The 18,218-nt window shown below is 39.4% G+C and overlaps 1 protein-coding gene across 4 annotated transcripts; it reads right to left on the reverse strand.

Moving 5' to 3' along the window:
- Nucleotides 1-2,208: 2,208 nt before the first annotated feature.
- On the reverse strand, nucleotides 2,209-17,604 carry plac8l1 (PLAC8 like 1). 4 transcript variants are annotated; one of them, XM_037545778.1, is made up of 4 exons: nucleotides 16,504-16,893; nucleotides 11,527-11,663; nucleotides 8,286-8,421; nucleotides 6,967-7,865 (listed from the first exon to the last, which is right to left on the reverse strand). In XM_037545778.1, exons 1-3 carry the CDS (start codon nucleotides 16,730-16,732, stop codon nucleotides 8,290-8,292), a joined length of 498 nt encoding a protein of 165 aa, XP_037401675.1. In that variant the 5' UTR covers nucleotides 16,733-16,893; the 3' UTR covers nucleotides 6,967-7,865; nucleotides 8,286-8,289. The 4 variants fall into 4 exon arrangements, with proteins under 4 accessions (XP_037401676.1, XP_037401675.1, XP_037401677.1 ...); XM_037545779.1 differs by lacking the exons at nucleotides 6,967-7,865; nucleotides 8,286-8,421 and adding an exon at nucleotides 2,209-3,553; XM_037545780.1 differs by lacking the exons at nucleotides 6,967-7,865; nucleotides 16,504-16,893 and adding an exon at nucleotides 17,397-17,604 and having other exon boundaries at nucleotides 7,897-8,421.
- Between the last annotated feature and the right edge of the window lie 614 nt (nucleotides 17,605-18,218).

Consider the following 18,218-nt stretch of genomic DNA (forward strand, 5'->3'; position numbering starts at 1 on the left):
AGGCCCCCTCAATCCACCGGTGGACCCATATGTTTTTTTATATAATTATAACATTATTTATTTAAATGTATTTGTAAAAAATTGCAGTGCCGTTTCTGTACATTGTTTCTAAGAAAATTAATTAAGAATTTTTTGGTGTTCTATTCGCACACACAGAAGAGTTTGATTGGGTTGGGTGTGTTGTGCAGCCCCCCCAAGGCTGCACAACACACACAGGATGCCCTTAGGGTGCAAAGTTCAGAAATGGCCTTGCTTCCAGTGTACTTAATTGTATTCAGAAATAAAAAGCTGCAAGCTTGTGAAAAAGTAACAAGAGACTGAAATTACAATGCGTGCTTTCAGGTTAACTGGGTCTTTGTAATTAACAGGAATATGATAAAATGAATGTTTCTGACTGTTGCCCCTGCCAGGCATATTTACCAGGGGTTTAGAGCTTTGGGGTTCAAACTTTGGATTTCCCAGGTTCTTTACTTCTGATATCAAGAGCATGGGCCAACCCTTTTGTGGAGTTGTGGCCTTGAAATACAGAATGCATAAAAAAGCAATGTCTCCAGCTCTCATCTCTTCTTCAGTCGCTCTGATGCAACCCAAGAACAAACCTAAAACGTAGCAAGGGCCTTGTTAAAAACCCTGACAAAAGCTTTGGATACCCATGTTTACTCTGCTCTTGAACTTCTTGCACCAAAGGACAACAATAAACAGGGCTCATGAAAGGAGCTGTGCGGAAGCACGTGGAAAATCAATACTGTACTTGATTAAAAATAAATAAATAAAGCTGCCAGTAAGATTCAGTACACTTCCGCGGCCTGCTGCTTTTAGGATCTGCATTTCCCCTGGCTTGGCCAAAGGATGCAAAAGTACATTAAACGTAGATATTGGTTGCAATATAGACACATAGCCACAATAATGCTTCAGGACTAATATGAGGTTTGTGCTGATTCTGCATAAAAGCGATTATATCTCTCAGCTTGTTCTCTCACTCATCTCCTCAGTCTTCACTTTCATCCTTCAGCAACTTCCCTCTGCATAGCAGGACAAATTTCATAAATTCAGTTGTGGCAGAGGTGGCATTCTATGGCAGTACCATCACTGAGCTGATCAGTACGACCCATTATACTACCAATATTTGTCTATTGAAACTGCAAGGCTATGTTGAGGAATGCTCAAAAAACACCTGTTTAGAACATTCCACGGGTGAACAGGTTAATTGGAAACAAGTGAATGTCATGACTGGGTATAAAGGGAGCATCCTTGAAAGGCTCAGTCTTTCACAAGTAAGGATGGGGTGAGGTTCACCACTTTGTGAACAACTGCATGAGCAAATAGTCCAACAGTTTAAGAACAACATTTCTCAACATGCAATTGCAAGGAATTTAGGAATTTCATCATCTACAGTCCATAATATCATCAAAAGATTCAGAGAATCTGGAGAAATCTCTGCAAGTAAGCGGCAAGGCAGAAAACCAACATTGAATGCCCGTGACCTTTGATCCCTCCGGCGGCACTGCATTAAAAACCGACATCATTCTGTAACGGATATTAACCACATGGACTCAGAGAAGAAAAGGCCAAAGAGGAAAAGGACTGTCTGGATTGTTATCAGTGCAAAGTTCAAAAGCCAGCATCTCTGATGGTGTGGGGGTGTGTTAGTGCCCATTTAACTTGCTCATCTTTGAAGGCACCATTAATGCTGAAAGGTACATACATGTTTTGGAGCAACATATGCTGCCATCCAAGCAACGTCTTTTTCAGGGACGTCCTGCTTATTTCAGCAAGACAATGCCAAACCTCACTCTGCACGTGTTACAACAGCGTGGCTTCGTAGTAAAAGAGTGCGGGTACTAGACTGGCCTGCCTGCAGTCCAGACCTGTCTCTCATTGAAAATGTGTGGTGCATTGTGAAGTGCAAAGTACGACAGCGGAGACCCCGGACTGTTGAACAACTGAAGTTGTACATCAAGCAAGAATGGGAAAGAATTCCACCTTCAAAGCTTCAACAATTAGTGTCCTCAGTTCCCAAACGCTTATTGAGTGCTGTTAAAAGGAAAGGTGATGTAACACAGTGGTAAACATGTCCCTGTCCCAACTTTTTTGAACGTGTTACAGGCATCAAATTCAAAATGAGTGAATATTTGCAAAAAACAATAAAGTTTATCCATATATTTCCATATTTCCATATTATCCATATTCATTTCCTTTGAATGTAAGTAAATGCAAAGAGGTTTTATTCCAAGCGATTTGGAGAATGTCTTTTCTATTCAATCATTACACACACAACAGAACAGCTGCTGAGCTCAAATGCTGTAGAAACGTTTCTCTTTGAACAGTGATGATATGCAGCAATATTGTACTGGATTTAGCAATCATATCTGTCATGAACTGGTAGATACAATAGATATACAGACCTCCAGTTGTATTGTAGTAGTCCTTTCAGAAATGCAGGTCTCTGATGCTAGAAATTAGTGTGTTCTCCATGACACTGAAGTCAATTAAGCCAGAAACATAATGAAGTGGTTTCCTGGACAAAGATTTTTCTCAATCTTACAGCCTGTCTCATTTTAAGAGGTTGATATCAGACAGTTCTGACATGCTGGACAACGCAATTGTCTGTGAATAATGAATAAAACTTTAACATCTAATAAAAAAGATTGCAAATCATTACTCATAGATAAGTAACCAAGAACCCAAGCCAATCTTGCTCTGCTTCTAGGCCAGTAAAGTCCAGAATAGCTGCAACAACTTTTATACGCCTTTATGCCGAATGTTACTCCATCTGTCCATCTGAAAAGCCTTGGCATTCGGTTCTGTCAGAACACTGAATGGATGAAAGTACTCAAGTAACATATTTTCAAAGGCAGTTATGTAAAATTGCCACTCTTTCTGTCTCTCTTTTGCTCTATAACCAGCTACGAACATTCTGAATGGTACTGGTGATTTTAGATGCTTAGTGAGAATCCTGGCACATCTCCAGTTCCTCGTAAGAGTGTGTGCCTTTGTGGCTGTTCCTGATCCATTACGTCCTATCACTGTTGTGTCATTAATCCCCTTGGGTGGTCTGTTGTCAGTGTTCTATTTTTGACGACCTTGCTGCCTAGACCTAAAATATAACCCACCAAAGACGGTCACCAAGCATGATTTTGTCATCAGAACAGAGATGCTCTTGGTAATAAATGAAGATATTTTTCAAATGGTGAGCACAGTTTCTTTGAAGGTGACCAAAGTCCTAATAAGGCATTGCTAAAACAGTGTCATGACCCACTGAAACTCTAAGGAGCAATCTAAATGGAGCTTCTCCACAGTAAACTCTTCTTAGGCTATGATTCTGCTTCAGACCGTTTTTGAGCATGGTCATATGAATTGCTGTAGTTTCCTCACAACGACAAACCATTAGTGCTAGATCTGCACTAGTCACCAGGAAGGGGCCAGTGTCTCTCCTGTGACCTATTCTTCACTGAATGGCCAGAACCACCCAGATTACAGCTACCGCCCAGCCATGAATCAACTGCGGAGGATGAAAGGATTGCAGCATCAATCAATGCAGGACCTTGGAAGCCTGTGGAGAAAGATAAAAGGCACAACGCGTGACCAAGTAGGTTTGCGCACAGTGCTAACAAACCTTCTACAGTACAGAGGGACAAAGCATCAAAGGTGTTGGGATGATACGCAACTTCAAAGTACACTTCCGCTGTGGTCTGCTGTGGAACAGTGGTCCTACCAATGCTTATTTCACTGTAAATGTTGGACCACAGTATCAATAGAATGATTTATATGACTATAATTCATTCTGATTTATAGGACTAGACGCCATTCCTGGTTGTGCATCCCAGTACCCCTATATCCCTTACATATATGGATTGTTTTAGCTACCAGCACATCAGCAATCAGATATATATCCCTGAAAACCTTGATTAAACAACACAAACAGCACAACAGCAACCTGCCCTACCAGTCAGGCCATTGCAAATCAGGGGAAAGTGATGGTTCTGGGGGTCACCACTGTAAAGAAAATTCCAGTATGAATTCTTGCATTTCAAGTGTTTTGATATTTTAAGATATTATCAGTCAAAAATTCTATTTCTGTGTTTTATGTTCTTATGAGGCATTGTTTATGTCCTCTTTCAGAGAAGGTTTTGGCTTAAAATGAAACTTTTATCCATTAATGGTGGATTAAGTACATTTGCTTTACATAATGTTGCAAGGCAAAACAGAACCAGAAGAAAATGTATTTTTTCAGGTTTATAACTATATATCCATGACCAACTTTACATTTAAAACTCACAAGAGACATGTAGGTTCACTGGTGGTTTTGGATAGTGAATAAAATGGCTATATTTGTGTTGTAGACATTGTGACCCCTGGTTCCTATCACCACCACAGTAAAGAAAATCTGACTTGGTAAAAAGAAAGAACAGCATTTCACATCAAACCACTCTCCACTGCATGTTTACATTTAGATCTAATTATGCATTTTAATAATTTCCCCGTAATGAATCTACAAATAAAATAGCACACAACGTTAATACTACAGAGTCAAAATAACGACCCATAAATAAATCGTGCAATATTCATGAATGCAGTTAAATTTATTCTCCCCTCAAAAAGTATATATATTCTGTAAACTTTGTCCAACCTTGCCCAGTTCCTGTGAAAGTACGCATTTGTGGGCAGAGTTTGCACAGGTCAATTCACCTGCATGAGTTGCATGCTTCTGGATATGGAACAAGAAGCTTGACCTTGCTTCATGCCAGTTTTTCCCTATTCCTCACTACATAACTTGAGGCCAGTAGAGGTGATAGACCTCAGTCCCTGAAGAATATCTAAACTATACAAAACCACTTCTGCACTCCCTGTATATCAAACCAACAGTGTGTTTCAGGCTAAAGGCATGACCAAGCTGAGAAGCAAACCCCCTCCCTTTGGCAGTATGGCTATTTGTCCCCAGTTTGCTACTCAAAGAGGGAAAAAAACAGCCTGCCTTTTGGGTCTGTTGGCTAAATCCAGTCCAAACAAGTGTTTGTCTTCCAGCTACAGAAGATTTTTCCCCCTCCTCGCTATAAAGCTCTCTGCTTGGTTGTGGAACATCTGATTGGCCCTCGCTCCAAGAAACAGCACGCTACACCAACCCCCAGGTGGCCTTGCGGTTGCCCTGGATGGAACAGTCACCAAGGGGATGCCTCTCCACCAAACACTCCTCTCTCTCACTCACACGCATATGCACGTCACGGACACAAAATCTCCCCAACAAGGGACATGGGAAGGAAAGTGAAGACACAGCTGAGGGGTAAAAAAAAGTGCACTTCTCCATTTTTCTCTTTGCTCTGTTGACTCAGTTCGTATTTCAGCATGGCCGCCCCATGGAAGACACAAACTGAAATGTATAGGCCTTGAAACAAATTTGACATTCAGCTAGGAGTTGCAAACTGCTTCTGTGGAATATGGAAGTGTAACAAGAGGAAGCTGAGCCTGCTGTTGTTTTTCTCTGTTTTCCTCCCCTTTTCCATTCCTCTCTAGGCTTGAATCAACAGCACCGAAGGCTCTAGTGGTCTCCCTGCCCAGGAGGCGCAGAGAAAGCCCTCAGCTGTACCTACTACAGTGTACACACATTTTTGTGGCCTGCAGAGGAAAGGAGGGAAGGTGTGTGCATGTGAGTGAGTGTGGCAACAGTGCCCTCCACTGGAATATACACAGATAAGGCTTTAGTAGCGAAAGGGAGTGAGATGTTTGGTCAGCCTATGTGTGTAAGATCTACTTACAGGTCCTCACTGCTTCAGTCAGTGGCTTAAATATGAAGAACAGTGCTTGGCCACAGCACAATGATTTGGAACAATAAATCCAGGTACAAGTCTTAATTTACAGTCAACATTTTACAGTGCCATATTTTTACACATTTTATATTTAAAATAATATATTTAAAAGAAAAGATGTTTAAATAGGCCATTGATGAAAAAAAAAAGTATGTTGAGCCTCATTTTCACCAACAGCTGCACAGTGGTTTGGAGGTATTGAGGCCCAGTTCCCTATTTACAAAAAAAAAGGGGTTTAATTCATGTACATTTCTGGATGGACTTCTTGAGCAGCTTGCTGTGCGCAACAGGACTCTCAAAATATGGACTTCCTTCTACTGGACACACTCTGCTGTAGATAACATTTTGTGTTTCTCAGTTCACAGTACAATAGGACTTGTTGGTAGGTAATGTTTTGTTTTATCCAAACATAGTACACTGTATAGTTACCAAAAAGTCCACCTTTTATATCATATACTATCAATCAAAAGTTTGAACATACATGTTTTTTTTCCAATTTATCACATTTTAGAATAACGAATACATCAAAGCTTCTATCTGATACTTCACATGGAATTGCTAGAATCTGAAATATTAGTCTTTTATCAAATATCCAATACCAATTCTACCCACTAGCTAGGTCTCCCACAATTACCTGATCCCACCAGTGGCAGGAGGGTGAAGGCTAACACAAGCTTCCTCTGAGTCTTGTGAAGCATGCTTGCATGTCATTGGACAGCTTGGAGGATAACGCTAATCACAAGTTCTGTTATGCCAGCTAACAGATGCCTGTGCTGACTAGCATTGCGCTGAATGATTGTGGGGCATTCTACCCAACCAGACAGGGCGAGGTCAGCTGTGCTCTCTTGGACTCCCAGCCATAGACATCTGTAGCATTATCAGAGATCGAACTACATTTGAATATTCATATTCAACTCTGAAACATTAAAGTCTTTAGACCAAAAGACATTCCAGAAGATTGTAATACATACGATCAAGTGTCCAAACTTACGACTGGTGGTGTAGGTCCAAAACACATTGGGCCTCATTCACAAACATCTGTTTTTATGTTTTTTCTTAAATTTATTCTTGAGAAAGGTCCTAAAAAGTCTACGTCAGAATCATTTTGTGTTCTTAAACCGCAGAATTGTTTGCACCTCTGTGCTCTTGAGTGTGTGTGGATTCTACTCTTATCTGAGAATAAATCCCAAATAACAAAACACTGGTGAATGTCAGAATCTTTGTGAAAACTGTGTAAGTGAGTTTAAAGAAGACATTTCTTCTTAAGAACAGTTGGTGAATGAGGCCCAAAGTTCCAGGAGGTTTTGTGTTACATTCATGCACTCTTTAGCAAACTTCCACCATGTTTCCTCCATAGTTACACTCTAGAATCACTCTTATTCAGATTTCAATGTAATATGTTTTAGTACAAGCCTGTCTAGATCCTTAGCTGTCACTAAGTTGATTCTACACTTACCCCTTTGCAGGATGAATTGCCATTAGCTGTATTTCTTCCATGTGTAAACCACTTTGCCTGACTGTGAGTTAGTGGAAGCCCATGTCATTGACCATACTGGACATCAGTAGAACTCTGTTGTGAAGATCAGGTAAATACAATTTCTATTTATATGACAGGGTAGGTCAAACCTATAATATAACCTATGATTAGAACTTATAATCGCACTACACTATACCACCAGTGGTTGTATAGTGGGCACCACTTCTGCCTTTTACATAGACTGGGGATCAATCCCTCACCAGGGCAAGCACCCTACACTATACCAATAAATGTCCTAATACTCCCTTCGCCTACCTGTATGGAATGATCAAATTGTAAGTCACTCTGGATTAGAATGTCTGCTAAATGTAGAACATTATCATTATCCAAAAGTGTTCACACACATTACCTATATACCAACTTGATTGTTTCACAGTAATGACAAGGTAATGTAAAATTGTGAGCAAAACAAGATTATATATAACTGTCCAGAGAAAGATAACATTTTAGGAGCATTTCATTCTACAATAACTGCAAAGGATTCTCAAAGCTTCCTCAAAACGGTGTTCGCTGCCATTGCCGGTCTAGGTGAAAAAAGAAAATTGCACATAAATAGTCATTGATGCATCACATTACACAAATGGATTTTATTTCACAAACTAATTTTAGAATAACATTTGTTTTGCATCAATAACCTGACGTGCTCCTTAATAAGTAGGGAAAACATATTCAACAAAGTTAACATTTGTAATGAAATAACCTACCAAAACACAGAACAAGGGACGGCATTCTGATGACACATCTACATTGAGCATTCATAAACAAATCCCCTGTTATCCATCCATTTGAAATGCCAGAGACATCTGTCTTTAACCAGGTAGTACTGGCAGGTCTCTTAATAAAACCCTGTCTGTTATTAAGAGTTACATATATACATGCCTGTCCCTCACACACATTTTCTCTTTTTCTCTCTCTCACTCTCTCTCTCTCTCACTCAATCTCACTCTCTCAGGAGCACTCCAGTGCAGTAGAAACAGAGTATATCTGACTCTTCAGCCTCCTCTTCATCTCCCGGTTCATCTGACAAAGAGCCAAAGGGTAGCAGAAGCATACTGTAGCCCAGTCCTCACACACATTGCCCTACAGACACAGATGGTACAGATACATGCAGACACAAAGAGAGAAGTGGATTTTAAAAGTCTAAAAATTAATACCATAGGCCATGATCTTCTTCTGAGTTTAGTGTATGCTGAGATGATTCAATACTCACCACTTATTTTCAGTGGTGTTTGTGTGCTAGTTACTCCTGTAGCTAATATTAGAATCAACAATCCATACATTCAGTATCAATTGCACCTCCATTGCAAGCAGCAACCATAGGGGCCCAAGCATTTAATGCAATGTTTGCGAACGTCTCCTTGTCTAATTTGAAGTAGCCATTATAGATAAGATATGCTAGAAGTGTCTCAAAGGGCAGTGGAATTCTTAGTAGACTTCATTTGAATAATTGTATTCATGTAAATAAAATGGGGACTTTCTATTTTAAGTATGATTTCACCTTTAGCAGTTGCATGTTTCAAATTGATACGTGATACGTCTAATAGTTAAATGGGCAAACTACAAGAACACTGGAATGACAGTGGCCAGAATTGAGTTAATTAACAAGCACTGCCATGACTTCACTTTTGATGAGGTCGGCTGTCCATTAGTTGAACCGTCTTTGTTATTAAGATATAGATGGTAAAAGTATGGTGTTATGCATTTGGCATTTCTTGAGAGGAGATCAAAATAATTCATATAGCCTACATCGGCAGAGCACAATGAGTGTGGTCCTTTTATTATAGCTAAAACCACAGTTTCACAAGACATCATTCACAGTGAATACCACAGCTATCAGCTAATTTATCTCAGGATGGGCTTTCAGGAACCTACCTTAAAGATATAAGGATTCAGAGAAGGCTACAATAGTGACCCCCCTCCACTCCCCGACATAGCAACTTTACCCACTTTGAATGTGAAATCCAGTGTTGATTCTACATTTAGTAAGTTTCTTGTCATTATATTTTTTAGCAGCCCAGCATGTTTTTTTCTTCCACAGTACTAGAACCTGCTAGAATAGGTTACTAACCGGATTCCGCCAGGTTTTCTTAGCTAAGCAGGAGAAGGGGGCAGAATAATATAGTGTAGTGGAAGCACTTGAAAAATGACTAGTAGGATATCAATGTCAACACATACAAGTCCTCTGCTCCACTCTGCTGTTTTTCAAACATGATTTCTCAGGAAATTATGCCATTGCTAAAACAATTACTTTTTGTTACCATGTTCTACATATTTGGAATGCAATGAGCAAATGAGTTTTTAATATATAATGTAGAACTTTCACTACCAGGGGCAGCCGTGGGCTGGAGGTTAGGGATCTGGCCCTGTGACCGGAAGGTTGCCGGTTCGATCCCCAGGGCCGACAGTCCATGACTGAGGTGTCCTTGAGCAAGACAACTAACCCCCGACTGCTCCCCGGGCTCTGTGGATAGGGCTGCCCACCGCTCCGGGCAAGTGTGCCCCCTAGTGTGTGTGTTCACTAGTGTGTATGTGGTGTTTCACTTCACGGATGGGTTAAATGCGGAGGTGGAATTTCCCCAGTTGTGGGATCAAAAAAGTATCACTTACTTACTTACTTATCCTACCAGTGTATAAAGTCCAGCTCTATCTTGCACAAGTATTCTTGCATACATGGTTTTAAAAGTATTCTTCTGTATTCTGTAGCTTGAAAATGTAGATGCTCAAAGGAATGGTTGACTGAAAAATCTACATTAAAAATTACACAATATTCTCCTTAGCCCACATAACCATTTTGCTACCATTTTAGTGTTAGGATTCCTAACAATGAACAAGACTTAAGTGTAAGAACAACATTTTAAATAAAAAGTTTATCTTGTGGTACTAGGCAGCAGAAACAATTTAGAAGACATCAATTTCTTTTAAAAAACTGAGATCAACTGAGATCATCACAAATATGGCATGACGTGAAATGGCAGAAAAAGAAGCTTCACTTGAAATGTTGGAACATTGCTGTGAGGATTTGATTGCATTCAGACACGAGAGCATTAGAGAGGTCACGTACTGATGTTAGATGATTAGTTCTGAATCACAGCATCACTCCAACTCATCCCAGAAGTTACTACAATGCTTGGGATTGGGAATGTTGACATTAGGCTCATGTGTGGCTGCTGCACATCATGCTATTAATTGAATGTGCTTTTCTATGGAGATTATACAAGCTGTGTGTGCAGGGAAACACCTGCATCTTGTGCATACTATACATACTTAAAAATGATGGTTCTTCAAAGGTACTTTAGTAAAGGAAATGGTTCTACACTGGACCATTTACACTTAAAGACCTCTTTGCATGATTAAAGTATTCTTTGCATCATGAAAGGGCTCTTCAGATAGCTGGATAATGTGCTCTAGATGGTTCTATATTGCGCCCAAAAAGGTTCTTCTACTGTTTCGCTGTCAAGTTTGTAACAATAAAAGAAACGTTTTGGGTGCTATATAGAAACCTTTTCAAAAAGGTTTCATGTAGGACCACCTAGAGCACATTTCAAGCACATTTTCCATCGTACATACTTATTGGTTCTGCAAGTGTTCTTTATTAAAGAAAATGGTCCTATATGAAACTATGAAAGCTCATGGAACCCTTTGAATGAATAAAGGGTTCTTAGCACTGTGAAAGGGTTCTTCAGATAGATAGAGATTATGGTATAGATTGTTCTATATAGAACCTTCCTGAAAAGAGTTCTGTATAGCACCAAAAGCACTAAGAACTTTTTTTGGTGTTATATAGAACCCTTTTCACCACAGCATATTCACCAACAATCTGAAGAACCTCTTTATTATGTAAAAGCCCTGTAATCATGCAAAGAGTTCTTGAGTTCATGGTTCTATATAGAACTGTTTTCTTTACCGAAGAACCCTTGAAGAACCATCTCTGTTTGAGTGTAGGACAGTGTATACACAAACACATTCTGATGTGCCTGAAAAGCTTTTTTGCTAGATGTGAAGGTCTTTCTGCATCATTGAATTTGAAGAAATGTCTAACCTGCATCATGATTTGCTCTGCAATATTTTCAAAGTTCAATATACCACGGCCAGGCTTCTGATTGAATTCAGTCCTGCATTGATTTGTCACGCTATTACTCTTTTCTAACATTTTTAATTTAGCATTTTTCACATGTGAATACCCACCCTGATTTTAAAACGTTCCCTGATGCCAACACGCATGGCAAAGGTGGAGCCAGGTAGCAGAGGCAGGCACAGGCACTCTCCAAACTGATGAGCCAAACTCAAATCCAAACAACAGGGCACAAACGTTCCCACCAAACCTATTGGAGAGAAAAATAGAGAAGAACAAAGTCAAGAAAGAGATTGAATTGAATTTTTATTCATTAGCATTTTCATACTGATACTACAATTGTGAAGAAGTAGCTGTAACTCCAATAATCATTATACTACTTACAGGTTAAAATTATAGCTTGAGCATCCCAAACATCCAACAAAGTAATTGCCACAGGGGTAGGGGTCTAATATGTTTATAATACCTTATAAAAATGTCACGTTTGAGTAAAGGTTTGTGAACATTCTGGAATGATTTGGCTTTATACATGAATGGCTCTTCAGACTTGATTTGATCTGAGTCATATAACAATAAACAAAGTCTATTCTGTGTTCAGTCTCATTCCCAAAGTGCTGTTGTGGCTGCAGGCTTTCATTCCTAAAGAATAGAAGCACATGTTTAAAGACTGGCCACCTGATTTAAAGCTGCATTATGTAAGATTTGGGGATTCGGAGAGCTCTCTGTTCGAAGAGGAACATTTTATAATGTTGGTTGTGCTTCGGACCCCTTCCCTGAGTGGATTAATCTGATGTTTCATCAAGTATCGAAACAAGACTTGGCGAAGGATGTGTCTTCTGAGCGAATGAGCTACTATTATCATCAATTCTTTATCAGTATAATGTATAACATATGATTTTGCGTTTGAGATCTAAACAAACATGAGGGACTTTCTTTTTAACTCCTTTGTGTGAAATCCAACCCGACACCTATGACTTTCAGAGTATTATTTAAGGCTTTACACACTGACTTCCAGCACATGCTGTATTTTAGCACATTTTCTTTTCTCCTGACTTAGTAATGCTACTTCTTTCAGTTTAACAAACAAATCTTACACAGTGCTGCTTTAACAGCTTTAACTGCTTGTTTTGAATGGTAACCTGCAGCCACGTTGGCCCTTTGCAGATAACAGTCAGGATCATTGATGGTAAATTGCACCACCCTCTAAGACAGTGTTTCCTAAACCTATGGTCTGTGATGTACATTGCCCTGCACATTTTAATGTTATTTCTTCTCCCAACACACCTGATCCAACGACATTAATGACCCCTTACTATGCTGAAGTGGCTGTGTTAAAGCATGGAAAGCACTAAAATTTGTAGGCAGTGTGCCTCTTGGACCATGGTTGGGAAACACTATTGTAATCGAATGAGCTCCGGTTGGGTTCTGTCTGGGTTTGACACTGCTGTGAACAGAAGACCTTTGGGTTTGGTATCACTATAACATCAAACATACGTTCAAGAGTTCAAAAGGGCTCAAATAAAAAATAGTTTTTTTAGAATTTCAAATGAAAAATTGTGTAATCTTAAGGATTGCAAAAGAATTTCTACTGGCATCGTTCGTCAGTCAACAGTCAGAGTTTACACGTTAGGAATTCATCAATGATGCTCTCCCTAGGAGTGTACATTCCACAAAGATCAGTGAAAGGACATTCTTTACACTAAAACAGTTTGATAAAGAAGCCTGTGGCACGGATATTCAGCTCCAGTCCTGAAAGGCTGGCATCCAGCACAGTTTGATATTTTCCTACTCTGACCTAGTCCGTTTATTGCCAGGTTGTGTAGGGAATTACCAAAATACTGGACACTAGCTCTCCAAAACTGGGGTTGAATACCTCTTTCCAGTGGTCACAGCCAAGTATCTCTTGTACCTGATATGGTAAAACATGATCATTAGTCTATTTTAACAAAACAGAATGAATGTGTAGCAAAACATTGCAATTCTGTTCCACTTCAACATCAATAAAGGAACAAAATACTATGGACAGATTGCACAAGTTGAAGTGTTTGGTAAATGAACACGGTCACATTTGGACACTTTGCAGAAACACTGCATACCAACACTAAAATCTCATCTCTACTGTGAAGCAGGAGAATCCCAATTACAATTAAATGTAACAAGCTGTAAGATACATACACAGAATAGAGTGGTTCAGAGACGAGCAGAAGAAATGAAATATTTTAGAATGGACAAATTAGAGTCCTGAACTAAATCTCACTGAACTGCATGAAATCACCAAACCATAACACAAAATACCAATACCACCAATATAAATAATCACTCTGCAGGATTAAGCAGCAGCTACAGAAAGCACTTGGTTGAGGATATGACAAATAAAAGAGGGTCTACTAGTTCCAAATGTATGACTTTATATACAGAATATTTTCACAATAACAGCATTGACTGAGAGGGAATTCAAATGATTTTCTCCAAATTTCAGCAATATTCAGTCACTGAGGTGTTTATGTGAAATTGTGTACTGAACAGAAAACGACCCACTTAGATTTCTTTACAACCTGTTAAATGCAGCCATTTTACAACCCCATTTCCAAAAAAGCTGGGACTCAAAATGTAAATAAAACCAAAATACAATTAAACCTTATATGTCATTGAAAACAAATCAAATGTTGAAACTGATACATTTTATTGTTTTTTTGAAAAATATATTCCCATTTTGAATTTGATGCTAATAATATATTTTTTTTAAAAAGTTGGATCAGAGGAAACAAAAGGCTGGTAAAGTTGTGCTAATGTAATGCTAAGAAAAAAAAACAGGTCAGTAACATGATTAGTTATAAAAAGAGCATCAGAGATGCTGAATCATTTAGAAATAAAGACGGGGAGGGGTACACCCTATGCAGGTAAAAAGAATTTTTGCTTTTCATCATCTATAGTACATAATATCATTAAAAGATTCAGAGAATCTGGATATATTGTATACAAGGCTGAAAACCAGCATTTGCTGGCCATGATCTTTGGGCCCTCACGGGGCACTGCATTAAAAACTGAGGTCGAAATCATTGCATGGGCTCAAGAACACTTCTGAAAACCACTGTTTATAAAAACAAGTTTGTTGCTGCATCCATGAATGTAAGTGAAAACTTAAATGCAAAGAAGAAACAATATAGAAACAGGATCCAGAAACGCTGCTGCCTTCTCTGGGCCCGAGCTCATTTAAGATGGACTGAGGGGAAGTGGAAAAGTGTCCTGTGGTCTGACCAATCAAACTTTGAAATTCTTCTTGGAAATCATGGACACTGTGTCCTCTGGGCCAAAGACCACTCAGTTTGTTATCAGTGCACAGTTGAGTAAATTAATGCTGAATGTTTTGCCAACATATGCTGCTGTCCAGATGCCATCTCTTTTCAGGAAAGGCCTTGCTTATTTTAGCCAGACAATGTCAAACCACATTCTTTATGTATTACAACAGCACTGCTCCATATTAAACATCTGCAGTCCAGACCTGTCACGCACAGAAAACATTTGGCTCATTAATAAGTGAAAAATATGATAAAGGAGACCTCTGTTGAGCAGCTGAAATCCTATGCTAAGCAAGAATGAGAAAGCATATCACTTTCAAAACTACAGCAATTGATCTCCCAAATGCTTGCAGTGTTGTTAAAAGTAGAGGTGATGAAAAATAGTGGTAAACATGCCCTGTCCCAACTTTTTTGGAACGTGTTGTTGGTATTAAATTCAAAATGGGCATTTTTTTCAAAAATCAACATTTGATATGTTGTGTTTGTATTATTTTCAATTAAATTTAGGGTTTAAATCACATCATTGCATTTTATTTTCATTTACATTTTGCACAGCATCCCAACTTTTTTGGAAATATGGTTGCATTAACTATCCAAAATTACCAGGGAACCGACACATCTTCTGAGGTTTATGTTATGGGTACTATTTCATTCAATTAGTGACCAGTGTCCTAAGGGTAACTCTCCACCTTGAACAGCTTTTACAAAAAACTACAGTAAAATATGTCTCCCTAGTTACGTGGGGTTGGTAAATGTATTTGTAACCATTTCTGTAAAAGCTTTTTGTGATGTAGTGTTTAGAAGCATTCAACACTTCAGACCTCTGCTTCCTATCAGCGCAACTGTGCAAACTTCTCAATCAAACCATTAAAGTATTTCACATAAAACCACCCTTTTCCCGGTTTCCCAAAAGCATCTTGCAGCAAGCATTAAGATCATCTTTATTGGTAGACAGCATTCATTGTGATGCTCACTGTACCATTTAGGAATCATCTCCATACTTTGGTGAAACCCAGCCTTGAATGTGTTGGTTTGCAATCTTAACAACTTAGGCCTATATTACAGAAATTGGTGGAAAGTCTCTTCAAATCATTAATTAAAGATGGCATATAGGTTAATCAATGCTTTATTATCGCTTTCATGAAGAAGATTTTTAAGGACATCTAGATAATTCCCAAAAGAGCACAAATTCTCTCTCACAATTTTACCTTTTTTAACTGCTGTTTCTCTGTAGCATTTAATGTTACATAAAAAAAACTTTACTGAACGTGTTATGAATCAGTTTTTTGAGGACTTACAATATGTATTGTGGAAATTGAGTTCTTTTCTAGTCAACATTAACTCCTTTATACCTGATGCAAATATTGCGCATTTTGGTTTCCTGATCAAACTTCGGAAAACATGAAAATTCTGGTCCGTTTACTTCATGATATTTCTTTTTACAAATCTCAAAAAGAAATCAATTTACCCTAAACTCATTTACCCTGATATGTACAATCTAACACCACCTTAAAGGAATAAAACATGCAACATTTCGAACAATGAATGGAAGGTAAAAAGCACCGATTAACTTGATGATATCTGCACAATGATAAACGGTGGACTTGGCCTTTTTTTGTCTGAATGACTTCTTTGTCTAAACCTTTACAGATCACAGATTACAGGTCAGTTTTACAAAAGTAAGTCCATTCTTTCAGACTGAAAAGGATAAAGCTACATTTAGGTGGTCATGTATCTGTTTACCACAAACCTCTTCTCACAAAGAGAAACCTACTTTTGAACACATCTTACATGAGCTGCTGTCACTGCACACTTCAAAAAGCCCCGTGCTCCAGTCCCCTCCTGTTTGTGTGATGGTGGTCACCGTTGTGGTGGTCACTCCAAGGCCTGGCTGAGTAATCACAGGAAGTTCCATCCTGTCACCGTGTGGTGACCAGCTTCCTGCTCCACGGCCTCCAGTTTCACGTCCACCTGAGTCTTCCCTCTTGTGCTCAGAAGACAGAAGAGGTAGCTGCTGCATGGCAAAACCACAGAGGCACAGCCTGGTGTCACAGGCAATGTGCTTTCGAGGAGCAAACGGTATCAGCCCAGTACAAGAACATACACCTGACCTGAATGTTTTGACAGTGTTTTGACAATGTTACCCTCCACACGAGTGATGGCTCCTGATAGGGGGCGAACACTTACATGGTGGTGGGTGTTGGGGCGTCGGCGCATAACAAATTCCTCAGGCTGACAGGGGGCTGAGGGAGAAGACAAGGGTGAGTTTTCCCATAGTGACAGGGGTGTGCTCCTTCAGATAGCTGCCTGGCCAAGGAGCTAAACCAGCCAGCTGCTCTGGACTGATAAGAGACCAGCTTCTTCCGAGTGGCTAATACACAGCCATACAGGCGAAAGCACACTCAAATTAGAGAGGAGAAATACACAATGGAGAAGTGTAGACGCAAGACATTCAAATCACAACTCCAAAGCCAATTAAGATGCACACAAACAGCAGACCATACAGCTGACTTGCTCAAATAAACATCCACCTCAACTCAATAAATTGGCATTCAGCACAAAACAGCACACAGTGGGCCTCCCAGACTTACATAACTAGCCTACTGAGCAATCCACATTCATACAACACAAGAAGAGAGACAGAGAGGAAAAAAAAAATACCACCAGTGCCATAAAATACACACCCAACAATGGATTTACTACCATAGCTCCTGTGTCTGAAGCTACAGCTCCTTGGCAAAATGCTCCTTCAGTATTCACTCAGATGAGGCAAAAGTGCATGTCCTCTTGAGGTTGACGTCTCGCTTCATTTCCTGTTTCTGTACGCCCAATGCACATTAAACAGATCACATCCATTTTTTCCGTGCTACATCAAGCTGTGCCTCCAAATCTGCTGTGGGTTTGCTTACAAGAAAACAAGCAACAACTCACTGGGATATCCCATAGAGGTTCACTACTAACGTGGCAGACAAAGATATGTTAGTATAGTGCACTGGGTAACACCTCTGCCTTCTATGCTACAGACTGTTTAAGTTTCAGTTTAAGTTTCAAGTTTATTTGTCATTTGCACAACACGTCAGGACATTTATGCATGGAAATGCTTGTGGTGAGGCTCAGGTAATCACTCTACCGAAAGCAAATAAATAACAGTAAAATATAAAAAACTAATTGAAATATATTAAATATACGCAAAATATAGTGAAATATACACAGAATATAGAGACAATATACATTTTAAAGTGGCGTAAGTGACTCAGTATTATTGTTCTTTAAAGTGACTTAGTGTTAGGTGTTGTTGTCCACAGCAGAGATATGATATAATAATAATGCTGACAGAGTGACTGAGTGAAATGGTAGTTGGGGACGGACCCATAGCTTCACAGCTTGTTCAGAAGCCTGACAGCCTGTGGGTAAAACTGTTCATTAACCAGGTTTTTCTAGCCGGGATGCTGCGAAATCTCCTGCCTGATGGCAGGATGGTGAACAGGCAGAGTGCTGGGTGACTT

The sequence above is a fragment of the Pygocentrus nattereri genome, chromosome 16, assembly GCF_015220715.1.
Source record: "Pygocentrus nattereri isolate fPygNat1 chromosome 16, fPygNat1.pri, whole genome shotgun sequence".
Classification (NCBI taxonomy): domain Eukaryota; kingdom Metazoa; phylum Chordata; class Actinopteri; order Characiformes; family Serrasalmidae; genus Pygocentrus; species Pygocentrus nattereri.